Here is a 12890-nt window from a genome sequence, read left to right as displayed (position 1 = left end):
AGGTAGAGAAGAAATTTTTCCTCCTCTACGGAGTACAGTTTTTATAATTCTACTACCTATGTATGCACCAATAAATTACAATTAGAATAATTTTCTATGTATAAAAAATTACATAATGTTTTCATATTGTGCCTATCCTTTTGTATTTTCTTTGCATTCAAAATCATGTTTTTGATATTTATTCTTGTTCACATATGTAGCAGTTATTCATTTATTTTCATTCCAGGAAGCCAAGGTCTGTGTAGGTCACATCTGATGAGATCACCAGCATTTATCTGACTTCCCTCCCCCACTGGAACCCCCTGCCGTTCAACCTCACACCATCCCCATTGCCCTTTCATTTGCTAAAGTCTGTTTGACTCTTTTACCTTTCTGAAACCCATGAACCTTTATTAAGACCCAGAACAGGCTGCCCTACCTATATTGAGACAGCCACTCACCTGTGAAAAAACTGCAATAAGCTTCAGACACGTGCCAGAGTCAAAATATTGGGTAGCCTAAGGTTTTTCTACTCAACGTGTGGTCATCCTCTGAACAGCAGCTTTAGCATTACCTGGGAGGGATTAGAAATACAGAATCTAGCGCTCCACCCCAGATCTACTGAATCAGATTCCGCCTTCCCTTTTCCCTCCTGGCGCTTGAAGATTTGATTTTCTTTTTATTGCCAAGTTATATATTTACATTTAAAAATATATTAGCCAACGTTTCTGGACATTTGTAGCTGTTTAGCTCAGTGTGACATAATCCTGAAAATTAAAAATCTATTTAGTTAAAAACGTGTTTTCTTTTCTGCATCTTGATAATAATATAATATAATATAAATCTTAAATTACCAGTGACTTGGACAAGTTTGAACACATTGGGCTTAAGTTACTTAAAAAGGAGTCAGGAATGGATAAAAGATGCTGTGGTATATCTCAGTGAAAACAATAACCATTGGACACACTTTGTTATGACTTAATTAGGCTAAAGTGACTCATGTAGATGGAAGAAAAGAAGGTACTGAGATAGTTTTGCAATGTAAGAATAAACTCAGAGTCTCTCTACACTCATCGTGTCTTTGCCCATATTTAAACTGGCTGTATTAAAGATGAAAGAATGGCCTTGAGTTCTAGCTTAGAATCTTGGCATAAACCCCTCTTGCAGTGTGATTTGATGTAATATAAACTTAGAGAGAGTGTTTCTGGTTCTTGCATCACCTAAATAAGAGTTCTTGACATTTCCACAGAAAACACACATTTTAATGAATCTCCAAGGTCCTCATAACTGCTGTAGCCCAAAGAATGTCTACCTTGTGGGACAATTTTCAAGTTTTCCCTGAGGAATATTTGGTCTCCTTGTATTTTTGAGGGGTTTGAGAACAATAATTGGGACTCATTTTAGGAATGCCTGGGTTTTCAATTATCCTATGTGTAAAACTCTTCTGAGGGTTTCCCCAAATATTTTTCTTTCCTCTCTGCTCTTTTTCTCTTTACTCTGTCTCATTGAATTCACCTAGTTCCACGGCTTCAAACTCTATGGAAAAGATCTCCAAATTTTTCTCTATTTTGGTCTTTCTCTTGAGATTTATTTAAGCCTTATTTAGGCTGTCTATGTCTACTTTGTTGTCCAGCTGGAAACTCAAGTCCACCATGTTCAAATCTGAATGCATAATGTTTATGAATATTTCCATTGTTTTCTGAGTTCTCTGTTTTTAGTGACATCATAATTACCCAAACACCTAAGCTAGTATCTTTGAGAATGTTTTGTCCATTTCTGTCTCCTTTGTGAGAAGTTCTGACAAGTTTCCTAGCAACGTCTCTTGCATATGTTTGCTTCATGGAATAACTCACAGTAGCACTGTTAATTCAGGGCATTTATTTTATCATTTATTGACTATTGTAGTTGTCTCTCGCAGTTCACCCTGCCTCCAGTCTCTCTTATGGCAGTCCATTCCACCAGCCCCCACCATATTAAGTTTTCTAACTGTGTACTTTGATTATTTCAATCCTGGGCCAAAAAAAGAAGGAAAAATCTTGAGTGGCTTAATGGCTTCCTCCAGTGAGCTGACCTTGATTTTGGTATTTGAAATCTTCCTATACTGACCCAAATCCGAATTTGATCTGAATCTATGCTGCATCCAGCAGATAGAGACATTGGAACCTCTCTGAGAGCTTGTGCAAGTCCTTTATATGACATTCATGGAGGATGGAAATTATATTCTTTTCTCCAAGCTCAGTAACTCTGATCTGAAGTGCTCTTAGATGGCATCTAAAAGTTCAGCAATGACCTTTACATGCGTTACTGATGTTTTTCCTGTCCCACACTCAGGTTCACAAGAACACACTTTCACACTCCATAAGCCTTTGCCTGCAGGGCAAGAATTTTTGAGTAGTATTCAGTATAGGTTCCAAGAAAGATGGGAAAGGGGGCCTCATTAATTCATTCTTTTATTATACGAATATTTATTATCTAATATATATGTCAATTATTTCTCTAAGGTGTTGCAGAAATAGCAATGAAGAAAATATACAAAATCTATTTGGAGCTTAGATTCAAACGTATGTGGGTGCATGGATGTGTGTTTGTGTGTGGTGGGAATATACAACAAACAAATAAATGTATACTATTTCATATAGTGATAGGTCCTAGGAAGAAATCATTATGGATGTAGGAAAGATCATCCTGCTTTCCTATCTAGGGATGTGCTTATTTGGTAGGAAACTAAAATGTATGTAAAATGGCATACTCCTAACAAGCCAATGTTATTATCGTGAAGTAGGCTGTAAATGCAGAGTAGGTAATTTCTTTTTGCTGCAAAGCCTGATCTCTGGGGAAAACACTAAGGAAACATAGTCCTCCAATTTTTAACTAGATCTCTAGGATTCCCCAACTCATAAAAACCCCTTGGGTCACATTAGCAGGTGGATCTTCAGGCACCAGCACATATTATTTATTACTCTCTAGGCAGGAGAGGACACTGTGGGAAAAGCCACAATCAGAAATTCCTATCTGCAACTCATGGCTTCTCAGAATCTGATATACTGAGGTCTGTGCTCCGGCTGCCTTAGTCCAAAACTCACTCAAAACAATAACAAAAATAACACTGTTTTGGGTTGTTCACCCCTAAAATTCATCAGAGCCACTTGCCCCTCTTTGTGAATAGTGGAGAAGCGTTAACAAGGTGAGCTGACCTTGATTTTGGCATTTGAAAGCTTCCTATAGTGATCCAAATCTGACTTTGGATCTCAGTTTATTTTGAAGTCCAGCAGGGAGAGAAAATAGGACCTCTGTGAGAGCCTCTGGACATCCTCTGTGTGACAATAAGGGAGGAAGGGAAATGATATTCTTTCTGTGAGCTGAGTTAACTCAGCAGGATTGAAGTTCCGATGCAGAAGGGTGAGTGTTGAACTGTGTCTGTCTTGTTATTCTTCCAGATCTCTTCTATAGGAGCCAAGGACTCCTTGGAATGACACATATTCTCTCTGCTGAGATGACATTGTCCGTGAGGTCGGCCTGGTAGATGGTCAAAGCAGAAGTTCAGCAGAAATGCAGTAGAGTCAAGACTGATTACAGGGTTCCTGAATCTTACCCCTACAGAAATTGCCCTGTATGTCTTTTTGATATACATCTTTAAACATTCTCTCAACCTTCATAAAATGGAGACAACAAAGGTACACTGAAGGATGGGCTTCAGTTCATTCTCCGATTCTGGGTCTCAGTCTCATTATAGTGGGATTGGGTGAAGAGAACTGGCTACTCATTTTAATGTTATCTTTTTGTCCTGTTCCGCTGATATGTCCCAGGGAAGAATGGCCTCAGGAAACGACTCATCAGTGACTGAGTTTATCCTGCTGGGTTTAACACAGCAGCCAGAACTCCAGCTGCCTCTCTTTTTCGTTTTCTTAGGAATCTATCTGGTCACTGTGGTGGGGAACATTGGCTTGCTTATTCTGATTGGTCTGAACTCTCACCTGCACACTCCCATGTACTACTTTCTCTTTAACCTTTCCTTCATTGATCTCTGCTACTCCTCTGTCATAACCCCTAAAATGCTGATGAGTTTTGTAAAACAGAACACCATCTCTTACGCAGAGTGTATGGCTCAGCTCTGTTTCTTCTCCTTCTTTGTTATTGATGAGTGCTGTATTTTGACATCAATGGCCTACGACCGATATGTGGCTATCTGTATGCCCCTGCTTTACAAAGTCACCATGTCCTATCAAGTCTGCCTCACGCTGATGGTGGGTGTATATGCGATGGGGTTTATGGGTGCCATGGCCCACACTGTATGCATGCTGAAACTCACCTTCTGTCATGGCAACATCATCAATCATTTCATGTGTGACATACCTCCTCTTCTCCAGCTCTCCTGCACAAGCACCTACAGCAATGAGCTAGTGATCTTCATTGTGGTGGGCATCAATGTCATAGTGCCCAGTCTCACTATCCCTGTTTCTTACACCTTGATCCTCTCCAACATCCTCCACATCCGTTCTAGAGAGGGCAGGTCCAAAGCCTTTAGTACCTGCAGCTCCCACATAATTGCTGTTTCTCTTTTCTTTGGATCATCAGCATTCATGTATCTTAAGCCTTCTGCTGAGTCTCTGGATCAAGACAAAGTATCTACTGTTTTTTATACCATTCTGGGGCCAATGATGAATCCTTTCATCTATAGTTTGAGGAACAAAGATGTCCAAATTGCACTGAGTAAGACTTTGAAGAAAAGGATGTTCTCCTAAATGGAATCTAAGTTATAGATGCCAAATCTTAGTAAAGGCTCAGAATGTCTAAAGCTATGGGGAAAATAGTAAGAATTCAAAATAGAAATGCAAATTATTTTAATAATAGAGTAAATTAAGTTAATTATATAAGTCACTTAACAAAGACATTATAAGAAAGAAGACAATCAGTCTTGCATCCTTTCATGGAAAGTAGGGAAAGTAGTTCATTTTGTCATTCTCCAGCTTATTTTCAGAAATTATAAGGTTTTAAGTAGAAAAAGTTGAATGATGATAAATTCAGAAATGGGAAGTTTGTGAGATTTTGAATGAGCCATGGCTGGAGTTCCTCTGAAGCTTTGTCATGGAGATATAGACTTGGGTGGACTTTAGATTTTGTCATTTACTGATTTATTTAATAAATATCTATTGAAATACTATTGTGTTTGAGGAACTGAGGGTTGTCTTTTTGAGTGCTGTAGGGGCTTCTGTTTGGCAGATTCCTTTGTTTCCCAAAAAGGGAGAAATGTAGGCAGATGCTCCTCTGTCTCTGGTTTATGGTCTCTTCTTATTTTAGTCTTAAGGGAATGTGGCAAAACTAAGGAAACTAAGATAACCATTTAGAGCAGTCAGGTAAAAAGGAAAACTGCACTGGATTTTACTTCTTGGGACTTCAGGGCAGGAAATGTGGGTAATAGAACCTGCTATGTCTTCACTGAGAAGAATTTTATGAGAAATGTTTACCAATTATTAGCAGAGGAAGTTTTATCCTTCCATAAATAAACCTTAAAAATTCTAATTCATTAGTAGCCAGCATTTTCCCTTCATTATTTCCATCTTCCCTTTTGTCTCAGAGGTTACAGTGTACAAATGATGTGGTTTATTTGATCAATAAATAGAAAAGGAACACCTATCCTGTACCAGTTCTGTGTTTAAACTTTAACGATAAAGTGGTAAACAAGACAGACAATGTCTGTGATCTCATAGGGTGAACTATCTACAGTTAGGTGGAGCTGGGGTGCAAGTGGGCAGGAGGAGGAGACAGATGATGAGCAAACAGACAGATACATGTCAGTAGATCAGAAAAATGCTATACAGGTGTCTTAAACTAAAGTGATGATACAGAGAGTAACTGTGTGGTTACTTTAGATTGGGTGGTCAGGAAGGGCTTTTCTGAGGAGGTAACATTTCAGCTTCAAAGAGGAAAATTGGACACACAGGGAGACATCAGGGGCATGAGTGTGCACACACAGAGAAAAGACCATGTGAAGACCCAGGGAGAAGGTGGCCATCTGCAAGCCAAGGAGTACTGCCTCAGAAGAAACCAAGCCTGCTGACTCGTGGACATCAAGCTTTCAGAACTGTGAGCAAATAAATTTCTGTTCTTTAAGCCACCTAGTCTGTGGTATTTTGTTATGGTAGCCCTAGCAAACTAACACACAAAATGTTTACTAAATACATGAGGCTCACAAATACATGATGTATTTGACTAAACTCTATGAAATATATATATATACATATTTTTTTGGCTAGGAAAGATTCACCCTGAGCTAACATCTTTTGCCAATCTTCCTCTTTCTTTTTTTTTTCCTTACCAAAGCCCCAGTACACAGCTGTATATTCCAGTTGTAAGTCCTTCTAGTTCTTCTATGTGAGTCGCTGCCACAGCATGTCTACTGACAGACGAGTGATGTGGTTCCATGCCTGGGAACTGAACCCAGGGCACCGTAGCGAAGTACACTGAGGTATAACCACTAGGCCATCATGGTTGGCTCTGAAATATTTTTAAAAAGAGGTGAATTCATCATATAAACATCTCATTTAATGCTAAATATAGTAATATCAAATTTGATGGTCAAAAGGCATACCTATTAAACTTACTTTTACTGAAAGATTAGTCTCTCTTTATTTAAATCTTCTCCTTAATCCACTTTGAATTTCAAGACTCTATCAAAAACAATGCTCGTCAACATGTCAAGAAGTGAATATTTATGTTTGTACAGAGTTAGGGCTTTCTGAGCAATCTGTACTGGAATCCAGGTTATAGGATAAGTCTTGGAAAGCCAGTACCTTGGAGGCATGCTCCACTCCTCTCCCTCCCCTTCCAGTGGAGAAGCCTCAGGAGAAGCCAATCTCACAGAGCCGAGCTGGCTGCAGCAAGCTGCCTGCCCCTTTCCTTTTTTTTTAGGTGGCCCCAGGCATCCAAACCATGCTGGTTTCATCAGTATTCTGGGTGAGGAGAGATAGAAACCCCTCCTTGTTCCATGTGAGCTTGAGGACAATGTGTTTATTACTGTTGTTGGATGCTATTCCATCTCCCAATTCTATAAATTTAAATGAGATTAAGTTGATTTGCCATCCAGGTAACATGTTTCCTTACTGATTTTTCTACCTGTTCAATCTTTATCATTCTGTAATGTCTCTCTATAATTAAATTAAAGATGAAATGTTCCTGTGAGCTTCCTTGTTCGTATGTCTGCTTCCTGAAATTCATACAGGTACTCCAGGTTTCTTTTGAGTATTATAGCATCTTATATATTTCTCTGTCTTTTTATTTTAACATAAGTCTTTATATTTAAAACGAGTTTCTTATAGCAGCGTATGGTCGTGGTTTGTTTTATTATCCACTCTGAAAATCTCTGTCTTTTTATTGATGTATCTCAACCATTCACATTAAAGGGATTATTAACATGTTGGATTAATGTCTATCAGGTTTATAACTGTTCTTTGTTTATTTTTTATCTTTTCCTCCTTTTTCTTATTCTCCAGATTTAATTGAGCATTTTATATTACTCCTTTTATTATATTATTCTATTTTATCTTCTCTCTTAATATATCAATTATACTTCTTTTAAAATATTTATACTGGTTGCCCTATAGTTTACAGTACACATTTTAAATTAACCTAAGTCCACCTTCAAGTAACATATACCACTTCATATGTAGTGTGGTTACCTTAGAATATTTTTACTTCTTCCCTTCTATCCATAATAGCATTGCTGTTATTCATTTCACTGATCCATGTTATAATCAGCAATATATTATTACTATTATTATTTTAAATACACAGTTTTCTTTTAGATAAATTAATAAAAAACCAAAATATTTCATTTTACCTCTGCTTATTCCTTCTTTGATGCTATTTTTTTCTTTATGTTAATTCAAGCTTCTGACCTATATTATTTTCCTTTTGCCTAAAGAACTTCTTTTAATATCTCTTGCAAGACAGATCTGCTGGCAGCAAATTCTCTCAGATTTTGTTCCTCTGAGAAAGCAGTTATGCCACCTCCACTTTTGAAGGATAATTTTATTGGACACAGAATTCTAGATTACTGATTATTTTTTTATTTCAACACTTTAAACATTTCACTCCACTCTTTTATAGATTGAATATTTCTGATGAGAGTTGTACTGTAATTATTATCCCCGTTCCCTCTAGGTAAAACAATTTCTTCCTTTGTCTTCTTTCAAGGTTATTAATTTTCTGCAGTTGGAATATAAGCCCAGTTGTCTGTGTGTGTGTGTGTGTGTGTGTGTGTGTGTGTGTGTGTGGTATTTATCTTGCTGGGGTTCTCTGAGCTTCTTAGATTTGTAGCTTGGTGTCTGTTATTCATTTTAGAAAATCCTTGGCCGTTATCATTTCAAATATTTCTTTTGCTCCACTCTCTCTTATCCTTCTGATATTCCAATTATGCATATTTTTCACTTTTGAAACTATTCCAAAGCTATTGGATGTTCTGTTCTGTTTTTTCACTCCTTTTTCTCTCTGGATTTGAGTTTGAGAAGTTTCAATTGATCTATCTTCAAGCTCACTGACTATTTTCTATACTGTGTTGAGTTCTGATGAGCACACAGAAGGAATGCTTCCTTTGTGTTAACGTGCCTTTTATTTCCAGCATTTTATTTTGATAATTTTTCTTAGAGTTTCCATCTTCCTGTTTATATTAACCATCTATTCTTCCATATTGTCTATTTTTCGCTTAGAGCCATTAACATACTTTTTATAGTTATTTTAAATTCCTATTTGTTAGTTCTTACATCTGATCCTTATCTGAGTCTGCTCCTATGGCTTGCATTATCCTTCAGACAGTGTTTTTCCATCTTGCCTTCTGTCATGCCTTATAATTTTTTGTTGAATGATAGACATGCTGTATCGGTCACTAACAACTTAGGTAAATGGCCATTTGTGCAAGAATTTTTGGTATTCTGGCTAGAATTTTGGCTGTGTTTAATTTTGTAGAATCTGTAGGTACCAGAGTCTTCAAATTTCAAGTTTGTTTTCCCACGCTTGACTCTGGGCTTCCCTAAGTACCCTTCCTCAGAGAGTGTCTTAATCTTGCAAATCTTTCAGCTGTAATCCACTGATTACACTGGATTCCTTTCGGTATGGTAGTACCATGTGTAGGGGTGGGAGTATTTTATAATCACCTGATTAAATCTCAGTGTTTAAGTGAGGCTGTGACTTTCACAGATGTTTCTCCAGTGTTATATCCTTTTTATTTCCTTGATCCCTTACTCCCTTCCCTGGCTTCAGCACTTCTAATCTATTTCCTTCATGCCCTGACCCCTGATGACTATTTATTTTTCCTTTGATAAAGATAGGAAGTACAGGAGAGGCTGGAATGGAAGGTATGTCCTCTTCCCAACTGTGAAAACGCTCTGGCAAAGACTTTTTTCTTTGAGCATGGGACTATGTTCTGGAGAAGGCTCTGGGTACATTTCACAATTATTACTTTTTCCACCCTCTGCCAGAGCCATGATGGTTCTTTCTCAGATCTTCACTATGAGAACCTGGTGGGGTTTCCAGAGGCACAGTCCAAGAAAGTGTGGAGGTCTCCCTAAAACTGTGGTTCTCTGAAGTTCCCCACTGTTACCACAGTCCACACTCAGCCTCCAGAAATTCATCAAAAGCACCATTTAAGTGTTTCTACAAGTTTATTGCTTCAGTGGCTGCCCCAGGTAAGCTGATCTTGGCTCTGTCTCTCTAGGTGAGCCTGTATCTCCATACTTCACGGTGACAATTTTCCCTTCAACCTCAGTTCTCTGATGGGTCCAGCAAGGTAATTTATTCTCAGTTTGTTCAGCTTTTTCTTGTTGTAATGATAGTAGTGCTGTCTTTCAAGCTCGTTATGTGTCTAATCATAAATCAGAAGTCTTCAATATAATTTTCCATGGATTATTTAGAGATGTGTTGTTTAGTTTTCATGTCTTTAGAGACTTTACTGTTATCTTTCTATCACTGATTTCTTGTTTAATTCCACTGTGGTCTTAGAACACATTTAATATGATTTTATTTCCTTTAAATTTTTTGAGCTTTGTTTTATTATCAGGATATGGGAACTCTTTGTATATGTTCCACAGACACTTGAAAAGGGCATGTATTCTTTTGCTATTAAGTGAATATTCTATAAATGTCATTAAATCCTATTGGTTGATGATCTTGAGTTCTTCTATATCCTCCCTGATTTCTTTTTTTTTTCTTTTTTTTTGTGTGAGGAAGATCAGCCCTGAGCTAACATCCATGGCAATCCTCCTCTTTTTGCTGAGGAAGACTGGCCCTGGGCTAACATCTGTGCCCCATCTTCCTCCACTTTATATGGGATGCTGCCACAGCACGGCCTGACAAGCGGTACGGCGGTGCATGCCGGGGATCCAAACCTGGGCCACCAGCAGTGGAAAGAGCGCACTTAACCGCTACGTCATGGGGCCGGCCCTTCTTCCTGATTTTTTTGTCTAGTTGTTTTATCAGTTTTTGAAAGAAGAGTGTTGAAGTCTCTGTGCATTTGTCTCTTTATCCTTTCAGTGCTATCAGTTTTTATTTCACTTTTTTTGGGGCTCTGTTCTTTGTGCCTGCACATTTAAGATTGCTGTGTGCTCTTGGGAGATTGAAACCTTTATCATTAGGTAATATGTATGTCTTTATCTCTGATAATTTTTTTCTCTGATCTATTTTATCTAATATAAATACAGACACTCCTACTTTCATCTGATTAATATTTACAGGATAGAGTTATTTCCATTCTTTTACTTTCAACTTCCCTATGTTAGTATATATATATGTATTTTTTAAAATTAAATTAAATTACATTTTATTTCTTTTGGTGAGGAAGATTCACCCTGAGCTAACAAAGGTTGCCAATCTTCCTCATTTTGCTTGAGAAAGATTCACCTTGAGCTAATGTCTGTGTCAGTCTTCCTCTATTTTATATGTGGGTCACCGCCACGGCATGGCGGTCAACAAGTAGCATAGGTCTGTGCCTGGGAACCGAACCTAGGCCACTGAAGCAGAGCATGCTGAACTTAACCACTAGGCCATGGGGCCAGCCCCCCTATGTTAGTATATTTTGAAGTAACTATGTGGTAGACTGCATTTAATTGGTTTATGTTTTCTAATTCATGATTTAAATCTGCCTTTTAATTGGTACATTTAGATCATTTATATTTACTATTGATATAATTATTGATTATATTTGGGATTACACCTGCCATTTTATCTTTTGTTTTCCATTTGTTTTCTCTTTTTCTTTCTTTCTGTTTTTTTTATTTCTGTTTTCTTTTTTCTGCCTTTCTGTTTGTTAATTGAACTTGTTTTACAATTCTATTTTCATTTCTCTCCAGTGAAACTTTGATTTTTCTAAGTTTATCTCTTTGCATATTTTTTAATATAGTTTTTCTAGATATTAAACTATACATATGGTAGTTCCGTCCTTAATTTTTGAGGAATCTGCATACTGTTTTCCATAGTGGCTGTACCAGTTTGCACTCCCACCAGCAGTGTATGAGAGTTCCCTTCTCTCCACATCCTCTCCAACACTTGTTGTTTCCTGTCTTGTTAATTGTAGCCATTCTCATGGGTGTGAGGTGATATCTCATTGTAGTTTTCATTTGCATTTCCCTGATAGTTAATGATGTTGAACATCTTTTCATGTGCCTGTTGGCCATCTGTATATCATCTTTGGAGAAATATCTGTTCAGGTCTTTAGCCCATTTTTTAATTGAGTTGTTAGTTTTTTTGTCATTGAGATGCATGTGTTCTTTATATATTTTGGAGATTAATCCCTTATCAGATGTATGGTTTGCAAATATCTTCTCCCAATTGTTAGGTTGTTTTTTCATTTTGTTGATGGTTTCCTTTGCTGTGCAGAAGCTTTTTAGTTTCATGTAGTGCCATCTGTTTATTTTTTCTATTGTTTTTCTTGCCCGGTCAGACATGGTGCTTGAAAATCTGTTGCTAAGACCGAAGAGCGTACTGCCTATGTTTTCTTCTAGAAGTTTCATAGTTTCAGGTCTTACATTCAAGTCTTTAATCCATTTGGAGTTAATTTTTGTGTATGGTGTAAGGTAAGGGTCTACTTTCATTTTTTTGCATGTGGCTATCCAGTTTTCCCAACACCATTTGTTGAAGAAACTTTCTTTTCTCCATTGTATGTTCCTGGCTCCTTTGTCAAAGATCAGCTCCCCATAGATGTGTGGGTTTATTTCTGGGCTTTTGATTCTATTCCATTGATCTGTGTGTCTGTTTTTGTGCCAGTACCATGCTGTTTTGGTTACTATAGCTTTGTAGTATATTTTGAAATCAGGGTGCGTGATACCTCCAGCTTTGTTTTTTTCCCTCAGGATTCCTTTAGCTATTTGGGGTCTTCTGTTTTTCCATATAAATTTTAGGATTCTTTGTTCTATTTCTATAAAAATTTTGTTGGGACTTTGATAGGGACTGCATTGAATCTATAGTTTGCTTTAGGAAATATGGACATCTTAACTATGTTAATTCTGCCAATCCAAGAGCATGGAATATCTTTCCATTTCTTTGTGTCTTCTTCAATTTCTTTCAGCAATGTTTTATAGTTTTCAGTGTACAGATCTTTCACCTCTTTGGTTAAATTTTTTTTTTTTTTAATAATTTTATTTATTTATTTTTCCCCCAAAGCTCCAGTAGATAGTTGTATGTCATAGCTGCACATCCTTCTAGTTGCTGTATGTGGGACACGGCCTCAGCACGGCCGGAGAAGCGGTGCGTCGGTGTGCGCCCAGGATCCGAACCCCAGGCCGCCAGTAGTGGAGCGCGCGCACTTAACCACTAAGCCACGGGGCCAGCCCTCTTTGGTTAAATTTATTCATAGATATTTTATTCTTTTTGTTGCAATTGTAAATGGGACTGTATTCTTAATTTCTCTTTCTGCTACTTTGTTG

At 37.5% G+C, this 12890-nt stretch overlaps 1 protein-coding gene across 1 annotated transcript; it reads left to right on the top strand.

Annotated features, from left to right (window-relative positions):
- Positions 1–3776: 3776 nt before the first annotated feature.
- LOC101389642 (olfactory receptor 8B8-like) lies at positions 3777–4721 on the top strand. Its single transcript, XM_004438403.2, has one exon. The coding sequence runs from the start codon at positions 3777–3779 to the stop codon at positions 4719–4721; it is 945 nt and encodes a 314-aa protein (XP_004438460.1).
- Positions 4722–12890: the final 8169 nt, after the last annotated feature.

This window comes from Ceratotherium simum, chromosome 7, assembly GCF_057802395.1.
Source record: "Ceratotherium simum simum isolate JZ-2026a chromosome 7, ASM5780239v1, whole genome shotgun sequence".
In the NCBI taxonomy this organism is placed as follows: Eukaryota; Metazoa; Chordata; class Mammalia; order Perissodactyla; family Rhinocerotidae; genus Ceratotherium; species Ceratotherium simum.
This window is presented reverse-complemented; position numbering and strand designations above follow the sequence as displayed.

Bases quoted from the DNA above. Each gene is read 5' to 3' on its own strand.
- LOC101389642 (XM_004438403.2), top strand. From the start codon at position 3,777: ATGTCCCAGGGAAGAATGGCCTCAGGAAACGACTCATCAGTGACTGAG.